The sequence below is a fragment of the Dama dama genome, chromosome 2 (assembly GCF_033118175.1).
Source record: "Dama dama isolate Ldn47 chromosome 2, ASM3311817v1, whole genome shotgun sequence".
Taxonomy (NCBI): domain Eukaryota; kingdom Metazoa; phylum Chordata; class Mammalia; order Artiodactyla; family Cervidae; genus Dama; species Dama dama.
The window spans coordinates 13998881-14023829 of NC_083682.1; the positions used below are offsets into that span (position 1 = coordinate 13998881).

The 24949-nt window shown below is 52.6% G+C and overlaps 2 protein-coding genes across 5 annotated transcripts; one reads left to right on the forward strand and one right to left on the reverse strand.

Annotated features, from left to right (window-relative positions):
* Positions 1-9877: 9877 nt before the first annotated feature.
* Positions 9878-14909, forward strand: PTGDR2 (prostaglandin D2 receptor 2). Of its 4 annotated transcripts, none has more exons than XM_061166474.1 (2): positions 9878-9977; positions 12307-14909. In XM_061166474.1, exon 2 carries the CDS (start codon positions 12315-12317, stop codon positions 13533-13535), a length of 1221 nt encoding a protein of 406 aa, XP_061022457.1. In that variant the 5' UTR covers positions 9878-9977; positions 12307-12314; the 3' UTR covers positions 13536-14909. The 4 variants fall into 4 exon arrangements, with proteins under 4 accessions (XP_061022457.1, XP_061022479.1, XP_061022473.1 ...); XM_061166496.1 differs by lacking the exon at positions 9878-9977 and adding an exon at positions 10011-10142; XM_061166490.1 differs by lacking the exon at positions 9878-9977 and adding an exon at positions 10787-11692.
* A 14-nt stretch (positions 14910-14923) lies between these two features.
* Positions 14924-23400, reverse strand: CCDC86 (coiled-coil domain containing 86). The gene is made up of 4 exons (XM_061166505.1): positions 22552-23400; positions 17805-17934; positions 15982-16056; positions 14924-15803 (listed from the first exon to the last, which is right to left on the reverse strand). The coding sequence occupies exons 1-4, from the start codon at positions 23289-23291 to the stop codon at positions 15684-15686; spliced, it is 1065 nt and encodes a 354-aa protein (XP_061022488.1). The 5' UTR covers positions 23292-23400; the 3' UTR covers positions 14924-15683.
* Positions 23401-24949: the final 1549 nt, after the last annotated feature.

Genomic DNA, 24949 nt, shown 5'->3' on the forward strand with positions numbered 1-24949 from the left:
AATCTTTCCCATCATCAGAATATTTTTCAATGAGTTGGCTCTTTGTATTAGGTGGCCAAAGTATTGGAGTTTCAACATCAGTCCTTCCAATGGGTATTCAGTTAATTTCCTTTAGGATTGACTGATTTGATCTCCTTGGTGTCCAAGGGACTCTCAAGAGTCTTCTCCAGGTACCTTTTAACTTAATCTTTTTATTTTTAAAAATTAGACTTCAGTTTCGGTAAAATGGAATTAAAAATAAGGTCAACCTCACGGGGGTGCTGAGAATAGCATGCTAATTCTCCACCCTATCTGTTCTGTTAATTGAAGCCAGGGATGGAAGGAGGGCGCCAGTGAAGGAAGGGGTCTTTCTAGGCTGGAAAGACAAAGGCTGAGGGGAACTGGGATACTGTGATTTATGGTAAGAGATATACATTTGGGGAATTCACTGGTGGTCCAGTAGTTAGGACTCTGTGCTTTCACTGCCAAGGGGGTGGGTTCCATACCTGGTTGGGGAACTAAGATCCCACAAGCCATGAAGCATGGCCAAAAAGAGAGACAGAGAGAAATATATATTTGGTCTTTGTTCCCATCCTAGCAGACCTCCTAAAACCCTTGGAATTTCCTTTGAGGAGAGCAAAACGAAGATGTCTTTTGTTATGTTGATGAGGTTCCTTTTGGAAGGAACTTAGGGATGGAGGCTGGTGCCAAGGGAGACAACCACGTGGTTGGAGAGCTGGAACTTTCAATCACACATGCCTTCTCCTCACCTCCTGCAAGGAGAGAGGGGCTGGGGACTGAGGTCCATCACCAAGAGTCAATGAGTCAATCAGTCCTGTGTAGTGAAACGATCCTAAAACCCTCAAAGGATGGTTTCAGAGCTCTCAGGTTGGTGGGCACACGGAGATTTGGTGAGAGGCACCCAGACAGCCCCTCCCACACACCTTACCCTGTCCATCTCTTCCATCTGGCTGTTTCTCTGAGTTCTGTGAGTCATTCTGACAAATTAATTGAATCCCAGGAGGGGGTTGTTGGAACCTCAGATCAATAACCAGTTGACACCTGGACTTGGGATTGATGTCTGAAGTAGGCGGAGGGGATGGTCTTGTAGGACTGAGCCCTTGACTTAAGGGATCTGATGCTATATCTCCATGGAGATAGTGTCAGGCCTGAATTATAGGACACTCAGCTGGTATTGGGGCTTTCCTGGAGGCTTAGACAGTAAAGAGTCTGCTTACAATACGGAAGACCTGGGTTCAACCCCTAGGTCAGGAAGATCCTCTGGAGAAGGGAAAGGCTACTCACTCCAGTATTCTTCTTGCCTGGAGAATCCCATGGACAGAGGAGCCTGGTGGATTACAGTCCATGGGGTTGCGAAGAGTCGGACACGACTGAGTAACTAACACCTCAACTGGTGTTGGGGTGTGGTTGGGAACCCACACATCCTCATAGGGATGAGAGCATGTATGAGAATTAGCAGGAAGAAGGTCACCTCACCTAGAAGCCCACAGACCATGGTCCCTGTGTCATAGGGAAGAACAAATGCGACTCCATATACGATCTGCTTCTTTTACTTTAACCTTTGTATTCTGTTTCTTTGGCTACAAGTTAATCACTAAAGGGATATTGCCTGAGCTTAAATTTTACATAATGACCTAGCTAAAATACCTTTGTTTAGCTCACAGGAAACATCAGAGACCAGACACAAGTGTGAATGGTTGTAGGAAAGAAGAAATTAACATGTCCCCTCTGGAATCTGACTGGAACCAGGAAATGTTTAACTTTTACCCCCTACCCCACCACACACACACACACTTTTAGTATAAAAGAAGACTGAATTCTAACTTGGGCAAGTTGATTCTTCGAGACACAAGGTCTACCATTTTCTCAGTCTCCTGGTTTTCTGAAAAAAGTCTTGCCTCAACAACTCCTCTCTGGATTTACTGACCTGTTGTAGGGCAAATAGTATGAACTTGGACTCAAACTTGGTAACACCTGTGGACACTGGGGACTGCAGAGACGCTTCCTGAAGCTTGTGGGGCACGTTTAACAGCTGGAAGGCAGTCCTACTTCTCCCGCAGGCAACAGTGAACCTCCGAGAGTCCAGTCATCTGCGAAGAGCTGGGTCCTAGTTGTAAGAAAGGTATGGTCTTTTCTATCAAAGGAGAAGTTGTAAGTAACGAATAAGTGATTCATTCTCAGGATAGTTGAACAGAAAGGTATACAGCCGGCTTGTGAACAAGATTCCTAAAATGGTGGCTAGTTTAATTCTTTGTTCTTTTCACTTTCTAATTCTCTTTCCTCATATGAACATTTCAGCAGGCTAAGTTCATGGACTTTATCCTGACATGTGCAAAGAACTAAAAAGGTGGGGAAAATAGTTACCAATCGTCCAATGAAAAGTTAGGCCATATCTGGGAAACATTTTAACTCTGTGGTCCTCAGCCTATGAGGAGCCAGGGGAGGGAAACTGCGTCTTAGGGATAAAAACCGAGTTGACGTCCCACTGGGTGTCCTTGCTCCCAGACCTTTGTCTGTAGCACACCCTTCTGCAGAAGTGAAGAGCTTTTCTTACCTTTTTTTTACCTTGCCGAGCCATTTTTGATTGTCTGTTTTATTCCTGCAACACCATTTGAGAGCATTTCCAACACGGCGCTGGAGCATCTACTTCTTTTTTTTTTCTTCTTGTTTTATTTATTTATTTAGGCTACACTGCAGGATATGTGGGATCTTAGTTCCCCCGCCAGGGATCGAACCTATGATTCCTGCAGTGGAAGCACAGAGTCCTAATGACTGGACCACCAGGGAATCCCCTGGAGCATCTGCTTCTGAGTTCCAGCTCTTCTGCTCACTGGTTGAGCAGCCTTGGCTGGGCCACTCAACTTCTCTGTTTTCTCCTCTGGGTGTGAGGAAGATAATGGTCCCTAAGCCTTCCTCAGCAATCAATGCAAAGAAATAGAGGGAAACAACAGAATGGGAAAGACTAGAGATCTCTTCAAGAAAATTAGACTTACCAAGGGAACATTTCATGCAAAGATGGGTTCGATAAAGGACAGAAATGGTATGGACCTAACAGAAGCAGAAGATATTAGAAGAGGTGGCAAGAATACACAGAAGAACTGTACAAAAAAGATCTTCATGACCCAGATAATCACAATGGTGTGATCACTCACCTAGAGTCAGACATCCTGCAATGTGAAGTCAGATGGGCCTTAGAAAGCATCACTACGAACAAAGCTAGTGGAAGTGATGGAATTCCAGTAGAGCTATTTCAAATCCTGAAAGATGATGCTGTGAAAGTGCTGCACTCAAATGCCAGCAAATTTGGAAAACTCAGCAGTGGCCACAGGACTGGAAAAGGTCAGTTTTCATTCCAATCCCTAAAAAAGGCAATGCCAAGGAACGCTCGAACTACTGCACAATTGCACTCATCTCACACGCTAGTAAAGTAATGCTCTGAATTCTCCAAGCCAGGCTTCAGCAATACATGAACTGTGAACTTCCAGATGTTCAAGTTGGTTTTAGAAAAGGCAGAGGAACCAGAGATCAAACTGCCAACATCCGCCAGATCATCGAAAAAGCAAGAGAGTTCCAGAAAAACATATATTTCTGCTTTCTTGACCATGCCAAAGCCTTTGGCTGTGTGAATCACAATAAACTGTGGGAAATTCTGAAAGAGATGGGAATACCAGACCACCTGTCCTGACTCTTGAGAAACCTATATGCAGGTCAGGAAGCAACAGTTAGAACTGGACATGGAACAACTGGTTCCAAATAGGAAAAGGAGTACATCAAGGCTGTATATTGTCACCCTGCTTATTTAACTTATATGCAGAGTACATCATGAGAAACGCTGGACTGGAAGAAGCACAAGCTGGAATCAAGATTGCCGGGAGAAATATCAATAACCTCAGATATGCAGATGACTCCATCCTTATGGCAGAAAGTGAGGAAGAACTAAAGAGCTTTTTGATGAAAGTGAAAGAGGAGAGTGAAAAAGTTGGCTTAAAGCTCAACATTCAGAAAACTAAGATCATGGCATCTGGTCCCATCACTTCATGGGAAATAGATGGGGAAACAGTGGAAGCAGTGTCAGACTTTATTTTTTGGGGCTCCAAAATCACTGCAGATGGTGACTGCAGCCATGAAATTAAAAGACGCTTACTCCTTGGAAGGAAAGTTATGACCAACCTAGATAGCATATTAAAAAGCAGAGACATTACCTTGCCAACAAAGGCTCTTCTAGTCAAGGTTATGGTTTTTCAGTGGTCATGTATGGATGTGAGAGTTGGACTGTGAAGAAAGCTGAGCACCAAAAAATTGATGCTTTTGAACTGTGGTGTTGGAGAAGACTCTTGAGAGTCCCTTGGACTGCAAGGAGATCCAACCAGTCCGTCGTAAAGGAGATCAGTCCTGGGTCTTCATTGGAAGGACTGATGCTGAAGCTGAAACTCCAATACTTTGGCCACCTAATGCGAAGAGTTGACTCATTGGAAAAGACCCTGATGCTGGGAGGGATTGGGGGCAGGAGGAGAAGGGGACGACAGAGGATGAGATGGCTGGATGGCATCACTGACTTGATGGACATGAGTTTGAGTAAACTCTGGGAGTTGGTGATGGACAGGGAGGCCTGGTGTGCTGTAATTCATGGGGTCACAAAGAGTCAGACATGACTGAGCGACTGAACTGAACTGAACTGAACCTCAGTTTCAGAGGGTGCTTGTGAGAATTAAACCAGCTAACAAATGTAAAGTGCCTAGCCTGCTGAATGGCACATAGGAAGCACCTGGTAAATGTAGCTGATACTATTTGAAATAGGTTGAGTGGTTGCTCCTCAACAAATATATCCACATCCTAACCCCTGAAACTGTGAATGTAAAGCTTGTTTGGAAAACGGGGCTTTGCAGGTGTAGCTGAGTTAAGGATCTCAAAACCACACCATTCTGGATTATCTGGGTGGGGCATAATTCATATATATACACACATATATACATACATATATATATATATATATAAACACATACATATATACACACACATAAAATATACACATATACATTTTTTGGTGAGGAGTAACTGGCATACACATGGGTCTGAGAAAGTTATTAGTTAATAATGCTGCTGAGTCCAAGCTCACTCTGCTCACTGCATGATGAACCAATGAATCTGAGAAATGAAAGGTTGAGGCAGGGAAGAGACTTAAATTGAGAGCTGGCAGACCGAGAAGATGGCAGGCTAGCACCTCAAGGTAACCATCTTATCGGGGTCTGAATGCCACGTTCTTTTATAGATCAGAGATTGGGGGTGTAGGTGAGGAAGCAAAGTAAAAAGGCCATAAATCTTGCAGACATCTCCTAGAATGGCAAGCCTCAGGCAGGGGATGTGTTCATTTCTTCCTTTCTCCCGTCTCCAGATGGACGGGGTTCTGAACAAATGCACTGAGGCAGTCAGGCAGAGGCAGGCCACTTTGTATGATTATAATAATAAAAGCAACTGAAAGCAAGTCAAATAAACAGTTCCAACATGGAGTCAGAATTGGCTCCTTCTCTGCAACAATAGTAACAGGAAGTGACTAGTCCTCAAGGTTGTACCCATGAGTAACAGTGGGTCCAGACGGGTTGCCATGAGGAGCTGGGGGGACTTTTCAGGTCTAATCTCCAATACTAGAGGTTAATTTTTTGCACACATTCATTGAGACCCCTCCCACCTGTCAGATCCTCTGCTTGGCTTTCGTGATGAGATAAAATACAAACCATCTCTGGTTCTTCAGTTGCTGATGAAGGTGATGAGGGTAGGGAGCAGGCCTGTGAAAGGGACTATGGAGGGCAAAGCTATACTATATATGAAGTGAGGCAAGGATGTGGGAGGTAGAGTCAGAGGCTCAGCAAAGGCTTCTCAGAGGAGGTAACCTCTAGCCAGGGTTTTGAAGGATGAATAGGAGTTCACAAAGAGGCCAAGGGAGAAAACGGTATTCTAGAGTGGGTAGCAAATAGCATAAGTGAGGGCACAGTAATATGCATAGGGTGTGGCCAGGTGGTGTTAAATGCTGACTGATGTTAGGAAGTGATTAGGGAGAAGCAGAAATGAAGGTGGAGGTACAGGCAGGGCTAGGTCACCCAGGGGCTTACTGGCCATACGAGGAGCTGAGCCTCCACTGTGTATGATGATGGCATTAGGGAGCTCCATCCAGGCCTCTGCAAGGTGTCAGGTGGGGTCCTACTCTGCTGTCTGTGGTCAACTCCACGGCCTTCTGAGTGCAGGGGGATGGAGGGTTCTAGGGTAGGCCTCACCTGCTTCCTGTCATGCATCTCACTTCCTGTTTGATTACTTCTTTAAAGAGGTCAGAAAGGAACATGAAAACCTACTTCCTAAGGCAGGGCCAGAGGGAGAAAGTCTTTCTGGGCCGGGCCCCACAGCTGGGGGGGCAGTCAGCCCATTGCCTTGACTGTACGTTAAATACACTTGATGCCAAGAGCATCCTCTTGGGAGCTCAGAGACACTGATGGTCTCAGAAAGGGGCCCTGCAGGATGAGTGGGGGAGGGGGGAAGGTATTCCAGGCAGCAGGAACAGCATAGGCAAAGGCACAGAGGTGAGCAAAGGGGATGGGGTAGCTGGGGACACGGGGAAGGGGGTGGGGATGGGTGGGTGCTGCACTGGAGCCCAAGAGGACTTGAGGATGGCGTTGGGAGTCTAGACCGTTTCCACAGTTGGCAGAGCCCCGGCAGAGCTCTGTTAGGCTTCAGCTTGTCTCCTCCAGGGCGGTACATGTGTTTCATGTGGAGACAGACCTGACTTTGGCTCTATCTCGCTCTGACATTAGGTTGTAAGCCACGGAAAAGGTTGTGCTTCAGGGACTAGGGTCTGTGGCCTGGAGGTGGCTGCATCTGTCTCTAGGTCCTGGGGGGCGGGGTGTCAGTGAACAGCCCCCTCCCTCTCAGTGCTACCAGGACCCTGATGCTCCCGGCTTTGAGGGCATCAGATTCAAAGACCCCGAGCTCTCCATCCTAGCAGAATCACCAGTGTCAGCATCTCCCAGGGAACTTGACACGAATGGAAACACCCAGGAAGCCCCCCAGACATGCTGGATCCGACACTCTAGGGGTGGAGGACCCAGCAATCTGGGTTTCACAAGCCCCCCAAGGAGGTCTGATGCACACTGAACATGTGGTGGGCTGGTGTATTTGCCAAGTGAAGTGAAAGTCGCTCAGTTGTGTCGACTCTTTGAGACCCCATGGATTATACAGTCCATGGATTTTCCAGGTCACAATATTGGAGTAGGTAGCCTTTCCCTTCTCTGGGGTATCTTCCCAACCCAGGGATCGAACCCACGTCTCCCACATTCGGATTCTTTACCAGCTGAGCCACAAGGGAAGCCCAAGAATACTGGAGTGGGTACCTATCCCTTTTCCAGGGGATCTTCCCAACCCAGGAATTGAACTGGGGTCTCCTGCATGCAGGAGGATTCTTTACCAGCTGAAGGCCCTGGTCATTTCACTCTCCTCTGGACTCTGGGCTCTACGAGGGCCCCTCTGCCAGTCTGGGTGTCCCCCTGCCTGCAGCACTGGCCTGACACTGCAGAGGCTGCCACAAGGTTTTCTGATTGCATCTTCTGGGAGTGCCTGTCCTCTGCTCTCAGCCAGGGAGCCCCCTCTTTGAGCCCCTACCACTCGTGAGACTCCTCTTCAGTGCCTAGTGCTGAAACCCAGCACTCGAGATTCCTGAAATCTGGAGAGAAGGCACATTCTCCCCACGCTCCCTGCCCTAAACTCTATCCTGCCCAGGCAACCTCCACGTGGAGCCTGTGGGACTCACGCTGGAGGCCGGTTTCCACCGTGGGAGCGTAGCCCCATGGAACAAATAGCCCCTCAGGAACAAATAGCCCTGCCTCTTTGTTTAGAAAATGCCTCAGGGCCCTGCTCATCTGGAGCACTGTCTTGTTTGTTTTAGTAACTTTTCTTAAAATGTCCATCCCCAGATGGTTGGGAGACGAGTCACCACAGTGATTACGGGATTGGAAATGAGGGTTGGAGAAGGGAGGGTCAGAGTAGTGAGGGTTTCAGTCTGGAAAAGGCTTCAACTGGAGAGATGGGGGAAGGATCAGAGAAGCAAGGGTTTCAGGTGAGAAGCACCTTGGCAGGGCCGCCAGGAGAGGTTGTACAGGGTGTTCACTGTGTGCTGGTGGAGGGGGTGAGGAAGGGCTGAGAGCCAGGAGGAGGGCAAGGCCCTGTCCCAAGCTTGATGCCCTGGAGCTAAGATGTGCCTTTAGGAGGAAAGGGGGGATTCTTTTTCATGTTTGCCTCATGGCATGTAGGATCTTAGTTTCCTGACCAGGGATCGAACCCAGGACCCTGCATTGTGAGCATGTAGTCCTAACCATTGGATCGCCAGGGAAGCCCCAAGGGCGAATTCTTTCTCCAAGGGCGAATTCTTTCTAAGTCCAAAGAGCAGTTTGTGCACCACTTTGGGGCAGGAGCTGTGCAGAAGGAGCACCTGAAAAAAAAAATTCCTATTTTACTGCTGCGATGTTATTTGCCCAAGGTCACCGGCCACACTCTGCTGCCTGTGTGGCCTTAGAGGACATCTGTGCTCAGCAGGTCAGGTGGTGGTGGGATGAGGATGAAGGTACTTTCCCCAAAGTGGAACGGAAGCACCGCTGAGGGAGGGCTGTAGGCACTTGTCTTCAGAGGACAGGGCCCCTCTGTCACTAAGAGGAGAGGTGACATTGCCCCAGTGCTAGTCATTTGTTTAATCAAGGCTCTTACTAATCTCCAACTTGGATGAGACTGAGCAAGTTTCACCATCACATTCCTCACTCAGGGCTGCAGTCTCTCAGCAAATTTATCAAGTGCCAGGCACTACATTAAGCCTATACCAAAAATGGAAGAGTTTTAGAGTCAATCCTATGGCAGGGGTGGTTTTCTGAGTTCCTAATGTCTTTTGTGTATTTCCTGGGTGCTAAAAGCTGAGGTTGAAGAGTCCTCGACCTCAGGAAGCTTGGTCAACAAAAGGAGTTCAATCATTTCATCCGTGGGGTCCGAGCCCAGCCCTTTTTATTATTATTTTGGCCTCCCCCGCATGGCTTGTAGGGTTTTTAGTTTCCTGACCAGGGATTGAATCTGGCTGGGGCCTTGGCAGTGAGAACTGGACCACTAAGGAATTCCCACCCCATTTGAAATAAAAGCTGTACTGTCTTTGCCCAACAGCCTATACCCATTTTTCCCCCAGAGGGAAGAAACCTGATTTTTATGAGCACCTATTGTGTGCTGGGTCTGTTGTGAATGAGGGCACCTGGTCAGCCTGGGAGGTGACACTGTTGCTCTTGGTCACAGATGGCCAAGCAGGGGCAGGCAGGGGGAAGTGGCTTACCTCCCAGCTAGGACTGTGGGCAGCCTGGACAGCCAGACCCATGCTCTTACCACAGCCCCACCCTGCCTTCCTGTCCATAGAGCCCTCGGGGCCACTTCACAGACCGCCCCTACACCTGGCCCTGCGCTGCCTGGGCACACGGGAGGAGCCACATGAGTTTCTTTCCTGGGGGTGATAGGGTCAGGGGAGGGCAGTCCAGGATAGGACAGGTGGACAGGACACCCTTCTCCTCAAGCACTTCTCCTACACACCTGCCACTCTCAAAATGAACACGGGCTCACACTTTCTGCCCTACGCCTAATTCTCCATGTACACGTACACTTGACCCTGGGCTTTTGCAAAACCGCCTTTGTAAAGAGAGACAGGACAAGCTGGGCTGCTGGCAGTTATGTCCAGTTCCCATCAATGGAGATGGATGTTACTTGAACACCAGTGTAATACTTCACTCTCTAGCTGTCCCCGCCTCCCCCCCCACCCCTCCCCTAAATACACACACACTGACTCTGGGGCTGACAGCTATTTCCTCCCTCAGCCTCCCTCCCCTGCCTCTCTCTGCCTGCCCGCTGCCTCCTGTCTGCCTCGAGGAGCTGACTGCCTCCGGGGCTGGAATCCTGTGTGCCCTCTGTACCGGGTAAGGAGATGGTGGCCCCGGGGCTGGGCAGCCTCAGTGCCTCCTCTGGACCCAGGATAGAGGGCATAATTTTATCAGGGGAGAGGGCTCTTACCAGCTAGGATGGCAGAGACTAGACTGGAGGGGACATACTGCTCTGAAGAGGGAAGCACCACAGTTTCTTAGGTAATTACTAGACAGCAGTCACAGTGAAAGACTGTTAAAGCTTCTCTTTCAAGACTTAGGAGCCATCTGGGTGGAAGGGTTCCATGAGCGGGTCCTAAGGTAACTGACCCCAAGTTCACCCAGCCAGGAAGTTAAGGAGCTGGGATTCAAAGCCAGGTCTCTGACAGCAAAAACCTAGTGTTCTCTGCCCCCAACCCTCTGTCAAAACAGGACTCTCATTGCTGGGCTCCCTGAAAATCCTGGGACGCTGGGGGCCATACTCCATCAGCCAGAAGGTCCATCCTGGCTCAGGTCCCAGGGCACAGCAGGACATGCTTTCGCAGCATCCTCGGGGGACTTAGATGGGGCTAAAAGGGATGTTTCAGTACAGGGAGGGGCTGGCACGCATGTGTTTGCTGGGAGTGGAGTTCCTGCAGCGCCCCTTCCCCGGCAGCTGAGGGACACTGGGTAAGATCTTGCGCTCCTCTGAACCTCTGTTTCCTCTTCTGGAAAATGGGGTCTCACAAGGTCATTGTGAATGTAATTGCTCTGCAGACTCTAGAACTTGGGAAATTTGAGCGTTCTAGGGAGCACACGGGGACAACAGCACCCCTCCCCCATACCTGCAGGTCCCCAGCTCCAAGTGCCTCACCTGTCAAGGAAATTCTAGTTTGATATCCTGGGCCCTCATCCTATGAAGGACCATGGTCTCCAGAGAAGGGTGTAGATTTTCGCATCCTGGCCAAAAGTGTCTCCTGTGGAAAGATGGATACTGAAGACCAATCCCCCTGACCCCGCCTTGCCTTTCCTTCTTCTTTTCCTCCATCACCTCATCCTTAGAGCTCAGAGGCAGAGGAATGAGAGCAGGCTGAGTGCTAAACTCTTGTTTCTCCACCTGCCTGTGTTATTCGGGAAATTCTGGGCAAGTGATGGAAACACTTGAGTCTCAGTGTCCTCATCTGCAAAATGGGATGGAGAGAAGTACCAGCCCCTTTCTTCTAGAGCCGTGAGCAGGAGAACACCTAGATAAAGGACCTACCACGGCTCCTAGCATGTTGCGGGGGGCCCAGGACGATCCAAGTTCCCTCCCCCTGCTACCCTGCTGACCTCCTGCCGGCAGCCTCCCATCCCGACCTCCTCTGCCCTCACTGATCTCCACTGGCTCCACTTTGGGTGGTCCTGGATTCTTGATGAGGCTGTGGGTCTGCACTTCTGGGATGTCTGCACACCTGGCCAGAGGCTGGATTCTCCAGTGCTTACCTAAGTAGTTGCTCCATAAAGTGCTGTTGAATGAATGTGTGGGTGAGTGAATAAATGAATGAACAAGGCTGGGTTTCCTGGAACTGGCAGAGCGCCTGTGGCCGCCTCTAGGCAGGGGAGAGGTCTTTTGGCCCTGATGGGCCTCCAGAGCCCAAATCTGGTAGTTCCTCCTGCCCAGCTCTCTCTCTGCTCTTATCTTATTTCCTCTTCAACTATCAAAGGGGGGGTTGCTTCCACTGTTGGCAGCCACACACCCAACCAGCCACCACTGTGGGAGTGAAGGGCTGCAGGAAGATCTGCAGGAAGGCAAGGTTTGGGGGTGCTGGGGGTGGGTGGGGGGAGGACACCCCTTAAGGGCACGGACTCCTTCCCATCCCATCCCCCAGTCCAGTTGAATCCTCCTGCCCTTTAAGGGAGCCTCACTCACGCCCCAGTGCTCTGGGGATTGTGAAAAGGGAGTCCTGCATGGCCTGACCTTGGTACCTATTTCTCCAATTGATCTTAGGCTATCTACTTAATCACAACGCCACTGATATAGTGCTTACTTCGTGCTTACTCTTGCTTGAAATGCTTATATGGTTGTTGTTGTTTAGTCGCTAAGTCGTGTCCAACTCTTTTGCAACCCCATGGACTGTAGCCCACCAGGCTCCTCTGTCCATGGGATTTCCCAGGCAAGAATACTGGAGTGGGTTGCCATTTCCTTCTCCAGGGAATCTTCCCAGCCCAGGGATTGAAACCACGTCTCCCACTGGCAGCTGGGTTCTTTACCACTGAGCCACCGGGGCAGCCCCTGAAATGCTTATATATTTGTTCATTCATTTAATTCTCCCAACAACCCTATAACCTAGACACAGTCCCATATCCTGGCCAGGGTCCCCCGTTGCCCAGAACTGCCCCCCACAGCGCCTCTTCCTCTCTGCCGCAGAGCCCACCATGTTGGCCAACCTCACGACAAAGCCACTCTGTCCCCTCCTGGAGCAGATGAGCCGCCTCCAAAGCCACAGCAACTCCAGCATCCGCTACATGGACCATGTGTCGGTGCTGCTGCACGGGCTGGCCTCGCTGCTGGGCCTGGTGGAGAATGGACTCATTCTCTTCGTGGTGGGCTGCCGCATGCGCCAGACCGTGGTCACCACCTGGGTGCTGCACCTGGCCCTGTCTGACCTGCTGGCCACCGCCTCCCTGCCCTTCTTCACCTACTTCCTGGCCGTTGGCCACTCCTGGAAGCTGGGCACCACCTTCTGCAAGCTACACTCCTCCATCTTCTTCCTCAACATGTTTGCCAGCGGCTTCCTGCTCAGCGCCATCAGTCTGGACCGCTGCCTGCAGGTGGTGCGGCCCGTGTGGGCGCAGAACCACCGCACGGTGGCCGCTGCCCACAAGGTCTGCCTGGTGCTCTGGGTCCTGGCCGTGATCAACACCGTGCCCTACTTCGTGTTCCGGGACACCATCCCGCGGCTGGACGGGCGCATCATGTGCTACTACAACGTGCTGCTCCTGAGCCCCGGGACGGACCGCAACGCCACGTGCGACTCGCGCCAGACGGCCCTGGCCGTCAGCAAGTTCCTGCTGGCCTTCGCCGTGCCGCTGGCCATCATCGCCTCGAGCCACTTGGCTGTGAGCGCGCAGCTGCGCCACCGCGGCCGCCGGCGGTCCAGCCGCTTCGTGCGCCTGGTGGCGGCCGTGGTGGCGGCCTTCGCGCTCTGCTGGGGCCCCTACCACGTGTTCAGCGTGATGGAGGCGCGGGCGCACGCGAACCCGTCGCTGCGGCCGCTCGTGTGGCGCGGGCTGCCCTTCGTCACCAGCCTGGCCTTCATCAACAGCGTGATCAACCCGCTGCTCTACGTGTTTACCTGCCCCGACGTGCTGCGCAAGCTGCGGCGCTCGCTGCGGAGCGTGCTGGAGAGCGTGCTGGTCGACGACAGCGACCTGGCCGCCGGGGGCAGTAGCCGCCGCCGGCGCCGCGCCTCCTCCACCAACACCTTGGCCTCCTCCTTCTCCGAGAGCAGCGGCCGCCGCCTGCCTGCGCTCTGGCCCGCGCGCCTGCTCGACTGGCTGCTGGGCGACCGCGCGGCACCGCCGCAGAGGGACCGCGCCCCATCCCAGGACGAGCGGGGCCCCCTGAACCGGGCGCTGAGCACCACCTCGGGGTAGGAGGCGCGGACCCGAATCGCCCGGCTGAGAAGCGTTCCATTCCCCCGGGGAGGCAAGGGCTGGGAACGATCGCTCCCCCACGTGACTCAGTGAATTCTTTTCAGAAAAGAAGTGAGTTAAACATCTGCTCCCCCACGTGACTCAGTGAATTCTTTTCAGAAAAGAAGTGAGTTAAACATCTGTTTGCTGCTTCTCAAACATCATTGCGCGGGAGTCATCCAGGGATTCTGTCTGGTTGAGCTGGCCCGGCCGAGGGCTGGCGCGGAGGGGCAGGGGAGGGGGGTGGGACTGAAATTCTGTTTCCAACAAGCTCCCAAGAGTAATGCAAGGCTAAAACCCTAAGACGTCTCAAGCTAGGGTAGTGGATACACAGGACACATCTCCCTGGAGCTATTTTAGCAGGTGATGGGTGGGGTCGAGTTTTACATTAAACCAGTCATGTTGTTTTGGAGCTGAAAGAGAGAGAGGAAAGGTTTGGGAAGCGCTGTTGGGGGCTAACCTTTTCACTATGGTCGTTTAGTTGTCATTTACTGACCTATATAGGCTTTATCTCAGTCTGGGGAAGAGGGTCAAGTTCTATTAGCCCCACTTTTTATTGATACCATGTGCAAGTTGCAGTGCAGGAAGGTTAAATAACCTGCCCAACATACAGGGTCTGCATACTAACCACTGGCATTTACCTGTTCAATTACTGTTAGTATGTGAAAGAGCCCCCCAGCCCCCACCCCATACTCAAGTTCCTTAAGATAGTAGCTGCGTGGGAGCCCCTATCTGTCTGCCCCAGCACTGCCCAAAATGGCAAAAGCAAGGGGTGCTATGGTCAAATGTTTGGGAAACCTGGGCTAGTTAAAGTATAATGCGAATCTGTACTGAGGTCTGTAGTGTTTGAATGTGCCTGGCAACCTCCGAGACCACAGCCCTTTTTCTGAGCTCACCTGATATGCCGGCTTTCAGTTCCGTGGGATGCTCTCCGGGCAATGCTGGTAACCTCTAGATCTGTGTGTCCCTCACCTCCTGACCTCACAGGGGCTGCAGCTCTGACCCTCAGCTGGCAGGTGTGAGGGATAACTTACTACAGCACCTCCACTATCCTGTCTGTTTAGCTCAGCATCCCAGGCCTGGTGCAATACACATCTGGCTGATGGAACACCCATGGAAGAGCCGGGTGAGAAACTTCTGGGACATGGTTCAGGGCTCCCTGTGCCACCACCTGCAGCTGGGCTCCCAGTGTTTACTCACTTATTCCCATGCTAGGCAAACAGAGCAGTTGATGGACAGCTGACTGAACAGACATCCCATCCTGATGCCTCACCCACGTTCCCTCCTCCCTGCTCCCTTGCTTCTCTCAGCACTTGGCGCCATCTGACACACAATACACTTTACTTGTTTATTATGTTTTATCCATCAGAATGAAAGCTCCTTGAAGGCAGGGACTTTTGTCTGTATTCCCTGCCACCTAGAATTGTGCCGGTACACAGCAGGCGTTCAATAAAGATTTTTGCTGGAGACTGGATGGCATGAATTAATCAGATTTCTGGGGGCTTCTGCAGAGTCTGGGACAGGAGAGGGGGAGATAGACACTATCCCTCCCTCCCCAAAAAATGCCTCTCCCACCCCATTGTTTTAACCTTAAGTGTTGCAAAGTGTGCTGGAGTTAGATTTAGTCTGATGGGTGACAGGGTCAGTGGGCTGCAGAGGGATCCAAAACAGCCTTTGGAAAGGTTCAAGGGGGAGCTGGATTCCTGACTTCTGATCTCCTGGCCTGGGTTGGACCCAGGACCCTGAGACAGAGCCCACACATTCTGGGGAGTCACCCTCCAGTCTTCAGCTCCCTGAGGAAGCAGAAATTACTCTTCTCAGTTTGAAGGCACTTGGAGAGAAGAGGGCAGTGGTCGGGAGTAGGGGGGAGGAGAGGGCTGACCCTTTTCTGTCTTCCAGTCTCTGTTCCAGGATGGAAGTTCCAGGCTCCGTCTGCTCCACAGAGACCTGCCCGATGGCCCTCGAAGGCTCAGAGCCCCAGCTCGGGTGCAGCCCGTTTGGGGGCCACAGAGCCGGAGTGCCGGATCAGCAGAGGCGGGTGGCCAGTGGCCCGGGGGCTGCCGTGTGTGACACGGTGGTTGGCCACCGAAGGCCTCGGCCATCCTGAGCTCAGACCTTGGTGGCCGGCCGCTGTGGCGGCTGCTTCTGCAGCTGGGCCAGTGTGTCCCGCTTCTCAATGGATCGCAGCTGCTTCTTCTTCGCCCGCTTGAGCTTGGCGGGGTTTCGGATCTGGGGATGGTTGAGGGGAGGGCATCAGTGTGGCTGGGCTCTCCACCCCATTCCCCAAGGAAAGGGAGGTCACCGCGGGGGCCTGGGATCATGGCACGACCAGGGGGCCATGAGGGAGGGGTGCCAGGGTGTCTGGAACCCGACATCCTGCCCGTCCCCCAGGCAGGGCGACACTCACCACTTGGACAATTTCCGCCTTCCGCTCGTTCTCCAGGCGGCGCCTCAGGTTCTCCGCACGGCGTTCCTTCTTCTCCTGGACACAAAGGAGAAGGAGGTATTTATGGGTCTGGGCACTGGGGTGGCCCCGGTCTCCCAGGCAGTGAGAGCTGAGAGAATTCCCAGGGAGGAGGGTCAAAGGGCCACTTATCCCAGTTCCCAGTTGCTCCTGGTGCTGTGGGGGTAGAGAGCCAGTGAGGACACTGTTCCTGTGCCCGTGGGACCACCACCCAGAGGCCTGCTGTAGCAGGAAGTTCCTGACTCCGCCTGAGAAGGTGGGCACCTGATCAGGTGTAAGACATGGGTGGTGCCCCACCTGGAAGCTCAGGCTCACGTGGACAGTGGTCCTTTGCACCACGCCCCTCATCAACTGCCGCCCGGGGATAAGGGATCACTGGCCCTTCCCCTCATTTCCATCCTCTCAGCGTCTCCCTCCTCCTTGAAGTCCATGAGCCCCTAGAATGCAAAGGCAAGGGTGAGGGCTGGCTTTCCAAGGGTCACCCCGGTGCAGGGCTAGGAAGGGCGAAAGCTGCAAAGAAGAGACCCCAAAGCGATCTGGGTCAGTCTGAATCCTGACTCTGCTACTTCCTAAATGGGTGACACTGGCCAAGTGGTTTAAGCTCTGGGCCTCTACCTCCTAACTTTAAAGTGAAGGTGTGATTACATGAGGTTGCTTTGAGGACTAAATGAACAAATACATACACAGGGCTTGGAACAGTACCGGCCCACTGGGGACACTTAGAAGGTGAATCTAGATGGAGTCTTCCTCTGGAATGGCTATGCTGACTACTGTGCCTGGTGGGCCCGGGGCAGGGATGGCGGCCTCGAGGCTGTGTGTGGTCAGGGGCCTCTTGGCTTTGGCAACTCAAGATAGAAGGGGCAGCCTGGGCCCGTGGAGAGAAAGGAGAAGTGATACTTGAGTTCCTGGAGGCTGGGGAAGGTCTGGGCTGGGGGCTGGGCAGGGGCACCTCTGAAGGGGATGGTGACAAGAAGGTTCTGTCTTGCCCAAGAGGGAGCCAGGGCCGCACAGGAAGCGAGATAAGGCCCCAGTACACGGTGGCAACCACACCATCTGCAGGGTCTCTGCCACAGGAGCTGAGCTGGGGCGACTCAAGGCGGGGGACAGATGGCTGGGTGACTGGCCCACCTCTCCCCTTGAGGGCGGGCAGGGACTGCAAGCTAGAGGCAAGGTGTCTGACTCTTTGGGGGCTCCTGGGACCCCTGGGTGAGTGAAGTCCTACTGATCACTCTGCTCCTGGTGAACCAACACCAGCACCTCCCTCTCTCTGGGTGCTGCCTGCTGGCGCTTCCTGGAGACTAAAGAAGTTGGGCGTGAACCTCTAACGGGACATTTGTGGCCTTGGGTTGAGCGTCAGGGAGGAGCTGGAGGATTCTGCAGGCAGCCCTCTCTGCTGATGTGTGGGAGCTTGTCTCAGAGGACACTGGCAACAATACCCAGGATAAAGCCTCCGATTCGTCAGCCCTTCCCATCAGAGCAGGTCCAGGGCAGGGACCCCTGAGCCCATCTCACTGAATGCTCTGATCACCAGTGAGGGCCCAGGGGGCTTCATCCTGGGCCTCCTCCCATCCCTGGGGCTCACATAAGGTCCCTGGCTAAATCTGATGTTCCACTGGGCTTCCCTACCCTGGGGTCCTGGACTGCGCTTCTGCTTCTGGCCAGGCTCCCTGTCTTCCCAAGGTCTCTGGGTTAGAGGACAGCTCCTCTCCCCACCTGCCCCTGTTACGGCCAACACCGGTTCAGCCCCTGCCTGGCCTGCCTCTCACCTGCCGGCGCCGCTCCTTCTCCTCTTCCAGGTGCCGAGCGAAGTCCTTAGCCAGCTTCCTCTCCTGCCGGTCCTTCATCTTCCGCTGCCAGGATGTGCGCAGGGGCTTGTCCTGAACCATCTGGGAGAACCTGGGTGTGGGAAGTGGGCGTTCAAGGAGCCGGTGTGATGCCCCCATGCCCTCCCTCCTCTCAGTTCCGGGCCTTCTCCCCCAGATCCTGGTCAGAATCACCTCCCCCACCTGCCAGCTCCCCAGGCAGTCAACCGTCCAGGCCTGGGGCAGGACAGGGCCCCCGATCGCACCCGAGGCCATTTCTGAAGCCCTGGTTATGTGCCTGAGGTGGGTACTCCCTTTCTCTCCACTTTACAGAGGTGCTGACATGGCTCAGAGAGGTTAAATAATTGCTCTGGGTCACCCTGCTCCTGAGGAGCAGTCTGTGATCAAGAGTCCAGGCCAAATGGCCTCTGCTAGCAAGCTCCACTGCTCTGGCCAAGCGCAGGGGGCCTAGGTGTGGACGCCTCTGGAGTGGGGTTCACTCCCTACCGAGGTGCCCGTTTCATCTCAGAACATGCAAATGCTCACAGTCCCCTGCAGTGATTCAGAGTCTCTCTTCCCAGCAGGGGAAACGTGAATACGGAGTGGGAGCTAGGCAACATCAGGGAAGCCTGGATATTCTAGAGAGTGACAGTGACAAGGTCACAGGAGGAGCGAGATCACCTCTGTAAGAACACCACCAGGATCTAGTGGTTGGATGACCTATGTAGGATACGCTGTAAAATCTTCCAGGAAAAAGGAGAAACACTTTGAGGATCAAGAAGGAACGAGGAGCACGACCAGGAAAATGCTGAGGGCTGCCTAGACTGATGATGTGGGCCTGGGGGTTTCTGCAACCATGCCCCTCCCTTTTCTTTTTCTCTGAACGATTTGAAGCCTGGGGTGCAGGTGTCCCATGGGCCTTCTTTCCTTCTCAGCAGATCCTTTTGTAGTGGCCTTTCCACCTCCCTCAATAATTTCTTGACTTTCCAGAGCTCCTGTTATCCACGTCCACTATATCACAGCCCACGTGGTCACAGGAAGCAGGGCTCTGAAGGCTGCAGTGGGCACCACGCAGAGTCCTCACTCCCACTCCCCGGAAGGCTCAGAACTGCTCTTCCAGTTCATCTCTCCCCCTTCCTGCTCCCTAGGAGTCTGGCACATACAACCTGGACCCTGACCCCAGGCCTGTCCATCCTCAGCCTGATTTCCCCCTCCCCAGTTCTGCCTGTCCCCCGCTGCTCCCTCTCCCCCTCCCTAAGGGCCTGCTGCATGGACTCCCTCCCTGCCCTTATAGCCAGGCATCTCAGACTGGGGCATGAGGCCCCCGAAGGGACAAGGCCGAGGGGAGCTGGACACACAGAGCCTCGGGCAGGACTCGTGCTGCATCCTCCCGGGGCAGTGGTCAGGGGACCCTTCTGTAGCAGTGGGGACGCCCTTTATCTATGCTGGCCAATCAGGGAGCCTCGAGTCACACTGGCTGCTGAGCATTTGAAATGTGGCTGATGACCAGGGAACTGAATTTTGAACTTGAACTGTAAGCTATTTAAACAGCCACAGGGGCAGTGCAGTTTCAGAGCACTGCTTTTACCTGGAGATTGAAGGAAGGCAGGCCTGGATCCACCCCTTACTACCTGTGTAACATTGGGCCGGGCAGCCTCTCTGAGTCTGTGTTACCTGGAGACGAGAGCCATTGCCATTGCAAAGGGTGGTGGGAGGGTTAGTGGCTCTCGGCCTGAGAAGCACTTAGCCCAGTGCTCTGCACATGGTAGGTGCTCAGTGAATCCACCCTTTAGAGATGGGAGCTTGCTCACTCAGGGAGGACTGGGCAGAAGGGGGCCCTGGGCCTGGACATGGGAGGTGGGCCTTCTCAGGCTTGGCTGCGTCCCTTGAACCACCCCCCCGCAGCTGGTGCTGGCCTCCCGACCCCGCCGCCATTTAGTCTTGGGGCTTACTCACCAACCGCCAGAGCTGCTTCCTCAAAGATCCCAAACACCCACTCCACCGCCCTTCTGGCCCCTATCCACAGGCCTGGTGCAGCTTCTGAAGGTGCTTTAATTCTACCGCAGCAGCTTCCTTACTGGTCTCCCTGCTCTCGCCCCTGCCCTCGGAATGGTCCCCCACAGGCCACACCGGTCCTCCCAGAGGTCAGGTTGCATCACTCTTTTGCTCAATACTTCCCATGTCTCCGTCGCACACTTGGGTCCTTACAAGGACCTGCGTGACCTGGCCCTATGACCCCTCTGACCACTCTCCTCCTACGGCGCCCCCATTGCCCATTGATGAGGCCTCTGGACTGTTTCTCAATCATGGGAGCACAGGCTTGCCTCTGGACTTCCTGTTCCCCTTGCCTGGATACTCTTTTCCGATATGTTCATTCAAGCCTCTGCTCACATCCCCGGGACAGTAAAGTTATCTCCGATCATTGTGACAATGGCCCACACTCTCTGCTCTTTTACTTGTTACTGACATACTGTGTTGCTCTTTTACTTGTTACTGACATACTATGTGTTGGTTACCGGTTTCTCACAGCCAGAATGTTTCATTTACAGCCATGCTTACCCCCAGACCCTAGCTCGATGCAATGTGAATTGGTTAAATGAATGAACTACCTTTTGTTTTCATTCATCTATTTGTTCAACTCAGTGTCTAGCATGTGCTGGGCTCTGGAGGAATCCAGCCATTAAAGGTAAATCCCCACTTTCCTGAAGCCTCTGGTCTAGAGGGGGAGCTGGCAGCCCACAAGAATCACAGAACTAAACAAGCATTTATGCAAGTGGGGGTGTTAACAAAAGAGGAGTATAAGGTACAATGACAACACACAGCTTGAGGATTTGACCTTTGTTGGGTTGGAAAAAGAGGGCTTTTCCCAAGGAGCGATGTTTAAGCTGAGCCCTGAGAGATGAGCAGGGATTGGCCAGGGGGACAGCCTTTCAGTAGAAGAACAGTATGTGCAAAGGCCCTGAAGTGGGAGGGAGCATCACCCACAGGGGCACACGGAGGGGAGGTCAGCGTGAGAGATGCTCAGTGATGACGGAGGAGAGGAAGAAGTCTGGAGCACGTCTCCAGGCAAACAACAGGAAGTCAGGAAGGGTTTCATGCAGTGAGTTGGGACAAAATACCCTGTTTCTCTCACTTCTTGGTATCCTCTGCTGAGCCTGTTCATGGGTGCAGGCAGCCCCCTCTTGCTCAGCGAGCTCATTTCCCCCCTCCACCTCCCAAGTACCAGGCTCCTACACTCAACTTGCTCATCACCCTCTTCCCACCAGAACCAGCCTTTTCATCTGGTCCTGCCTGGCCATCACTGGCCCCAGCATTCTCTGGGACCTGCTGGCATCGATGTGGAGGGGCAGTGCCACCACCCAGTTCTCCAACAGCCCAAAGCCTCTGATTGGTAACTTGTAGGAAATTACTCCCTGTTTTAGATTCTGCTCCATTTAATGGGGGAGGGGAATAATTCCCACTGCCTTGGGCTCCAGGGGATTCAGCAATATGACATCTGCAAAAGGCCTAGCACACAAAGCATGATATACAGTCAATTCTTAGTAAATTTCTGCTCCTTCCTTAAAATCACTGCCTTCCCCGTGGTTCCTCACAGTCACAAGTTCCTGCCTGCCAGGTGATTTTATTGTTGTCTAGTTGCTAAGTCTTGTCTGACTCTTGTGTGACTCCATGGACTGTAGCCTGCCAGGCTCCTCTGTCCATGGGATTTCCCAGGACCTCTCCTTACTGGCAGCCTAAACACTTCTTTAATCAGCTGAGCCTCTTTGTTCCTTCATTCAACAAGCATTTAACAGAGTACTTACTGCCTGCGGCACAGAAAGATGTGACCTCATGCCTACCCTTTAGAAGGGATAGTTAGTTTGGGATTGACATGTACACACTGCAGTATTTAAAATGGACAGCCCCAAGGACCTATTGTATAGCACAGGGAACTCTGCTCAATATTATGTCACAACCTAAATGGGGAAAGAATTTGAAAAAGAATGGATACAGGTATATGTATAACTGAATCACTTCACTGTACACCTGAGACTAACACAACACTATTAATCAACTGGACTCCAATAAAAAATTAAAAGAAAAAAAGAAGGCTGCAATCCAGTGCAAGGTGGATCTACAGAGCATACGTAAAAGGCTTTCATGCAGGCTTCGGAGTCAGATCTGTGTTCAGGTCCTGCCTCTAGCACTCATTTAGCCTCCCTGAGCCAAGGGGTCCTCACATGTAAAATGAGGATAATCCTAATGCCTGCTGTTTTCAGAGAGCTGATGGGCAGATTAAATGGCAAGATGCATGCTGGTCCCTGTTTGAAAGGCCCTTTCCCTGGACAACAGGTACTAGAATGCTTAGTAGCGTCCTTTATACTGGGTGCTCATTAACACCTTTATAAAAAAGGCAAATAACTGTAATGGATGTTGGTCCATGAAGACCTCCCTTGCTGGTACACTTGCTTCTGCCCCATTTCTAGAGAGGGCAGAGACAAGGATAAAATTGTGTTGAATGAACACAGACATGAGGGTGCTATCCAGGGGTCCTTTGAGGGCACCCCTGCCTGAGATCTCAGTGCATTTTACCACATTCAGGTTATAATGACCTGTTTGTGTGACTCCCCACTGATGTGAGCTCTCTTTAACCCATGACCTATCTCCAGACTGCACCCAGGCCCCAGCACCACAAAAAACCCCAATACTGCCCAGTTGTCCCCCACTTCACCTCTTCTTTGAGCGGTCCTTCCACACCCGCCCAGACTTGGGCTTCCCTTTCGGGATTACAGGAACCTCCTCCTTTGGCTTCTTGGACGCTGGGGCCTGGGCCGAAGAAGCTTCTCGCTTCTTTGGCGCGGGGCCTTCTCTCGCCGGCTCCCCAGCTGCAGGTGGCTTGCTCGGCTCATGCTGATCCCGTGGGGAGCCGGGCGACCGCGGTGTCAGCTCCTGCAGTGGCTTCGAGGGCTCAGGACCCGGTGCTTTCTGACCGGGGAAAGGCTCTAGTGATCCTGAGTCCTGCTGCAACTGACGTCGAGGGGACCCCGGGGTCGGCTCTTCCTTATTCTTGGGCAACTCCGAGTCCGCTTCTCCTTGGTCCTGGGATAACTTTGGTGATTCCTCACCTGGCTTTGGCTGAAGTAGGTGGGATTCAGGACTCGATTCCGGCTGACTTTGGGGAAAATTCAGGCCTGGATCTCGCTGACCCTGGGGGGACCCTGAGTCCAGCTCTGGCTGCTTTCGAGGGGACCCTAAGGCTGGCCCCTTCCGCAGACTGGGTGATCCTGGGCTTGTCTCCGGCTGACGACTGGGAGATCCCAGGCCCGGTGGAGACCTAGGCTCCCTCGTTTCTTTTGGGTTCGACTCGAACTCCACAAGGGCCCGTCTCACCCGCAAAATTGAGGTGGGGTTGTCCGGAGATTCAGGCTTTAGTCCTTCCAGCCGGCGGCTGCGTCTCAGCGGCGTATCCATGGTTCCGGGACCAACTCCGAGCCCACGTGCAGCCTCCGGGACTACCGGCGCCGTCCTATGACGTCAGAAGTCGCCACGTCTGTGCCTGGCAAGAGAGGCTGTTGCCGCAGAGGCCATGTTGCTGAGGGGTGAAGGGGAGTGGGTGGAGTCCGGGGGGTGGTGCCTAGGCTCAATAGGCGCATGCGCAAAGCGCTTTGACGCATTTACTTGTGATTGACTAGTCCCAGATTAAGACCCGCAGTTGCTTTTCCTAAGAACCTGGTCTCCTGGGAAAGAAAATGTGCAGGCGAGAAAAGGAAGAGAGGGACCCATTTTTGGAAGACAAGAGGATTGGGAAAACATCCAGGGAACCTGAAGGCAAGGCTGGATGGAAACTTTACCGCTAACTCACTCGTGTGGAATTAGACAGGGGTCCTCGATTTTCTCATTTGTAATGTGGATGCTTTTGCACTAGTTTGGTCCTGTCGGGGTACCCCTGACCGACAGAGTGAGTGGTAGCTGGCGGATCCTGGAAGTGGGAAATTTCTTAAGTTCTGAATTGTGTGTTAAATATAACACCTAACTTCCCTGGGTCCAGTGGTTAAGACTCAGAGTTTCCACTGCAGAGGGCGTGAGTTCCATCCCTCATCCCTGAAGGGGAACTAAGATCCCTCATGCTGAGTGGTGCTCCCCCCCAAAAAGAAAGTGTAATCCTTGCTTTCTCTTCTCCCATTCTGTGCTCAAGCATAAAATCTACGGCTCTCCCTTTGCCACACTGTCAGCTTTACACATAATGTTAAGGGACTGGTGAGAAATGTACCACCTTTGTTTGTCCTGTGGCAGCCCTGGGTGCTCAGCCATGCTGCACATCCTCTCCATTCTAGAAACAGAGAGGTTGGATCATCTCTGAGCTTTCTTTCAGCCAACATAGTTGTCCCCACCCCAACGTGTGAGGCTGCCTCCTCCCCTCCTCTGTGTGAGACCCAGATGAGGGCTTTGAGTTACTCACAGCACTTGCCTTTCTTAGGAAGAACATCTTGGAACTTGCCCAACCACATGAGTGAGAGTGTCAGATTGGGCCCTGGGTGTCTTGACGGCAAATGGAGAGGAGGTAAGGAGGATCAAAACCCAGCAAGGTTCCTGGATGACCAAAAAGAGGACTGAGGAGCCCTTAAGACCTCTCCCCCCTTGGTTCGTGCCAGACAGCTTTCAAAGTGCCTCCCAGTGAGGTTAGCTTGTTGAAATTACCTCCCATAAGGGTAGTGTTAGGTAGTTAGAATAGGGAAAAGGAGTCCGAAATGGCTGTGGCTAAAAGACAAGGAAGGGAAAAGCCCACGAAAACAGAACAAAAGAAGGTCAAAGGAAGGTCCGAGGACCAGAGTGAGGACTTCAGGTAGAACAGCACTCCTGACTAAGCCCAATTTGAGTAGGGTAGGCTCATGGGTAAGAAAAAAAACATATAAAAAGAGGAGACATTCATGTCAATGTATGACAAAAACCACTACAATATTGTAAAGTAATTAGCCTCCAACTAATAAAAATAAATGGGGGAAAAAAAAGAGGAGCCAAAGGGCACTCTCTCTCTCTCTCTCTCTCTCTCTCTCTCCCCCACTCCCACTCCCATGTATGCGTGCACTCTTTCTCTCTCTCTCTCTCTCTCTCTCCCCCCCCCTCTCCCA

Excerpts from the sequence above, each read along its gene's own strand:
- PTGDR2 (XM_061166474.1), top strand. The coding sequence starts at position 12,315 with ATGTTGGCCAACCTCACGACAAAGCCACTCTGTCCCCTCCTGGAGCAG.
- CCDC86 (XM_061166505.1), bottom strand. The coding sequence starts at position 23,291 with ATGGATACGCCGCTGAGACGCAGCCGCCGGCTGGAAGGACTAAAGCCT. Across the intron at positions 16,057-17,804 it reads AGAAGGAGCGGCGCCGGCAG|GAGAAGAAGGAACGCCGTGC; the intron begins GTGAGAGGCAGG and ends CTTTGTGTCCAG. Across the intron at positions 15,804-15,981 it reads AGGCGGAAATTGTCCAAGTG|ATCCGAAACCCCGCCAAGCT; the intron begins GTGAGTGTCGCC and ends AACCATCCCCAG.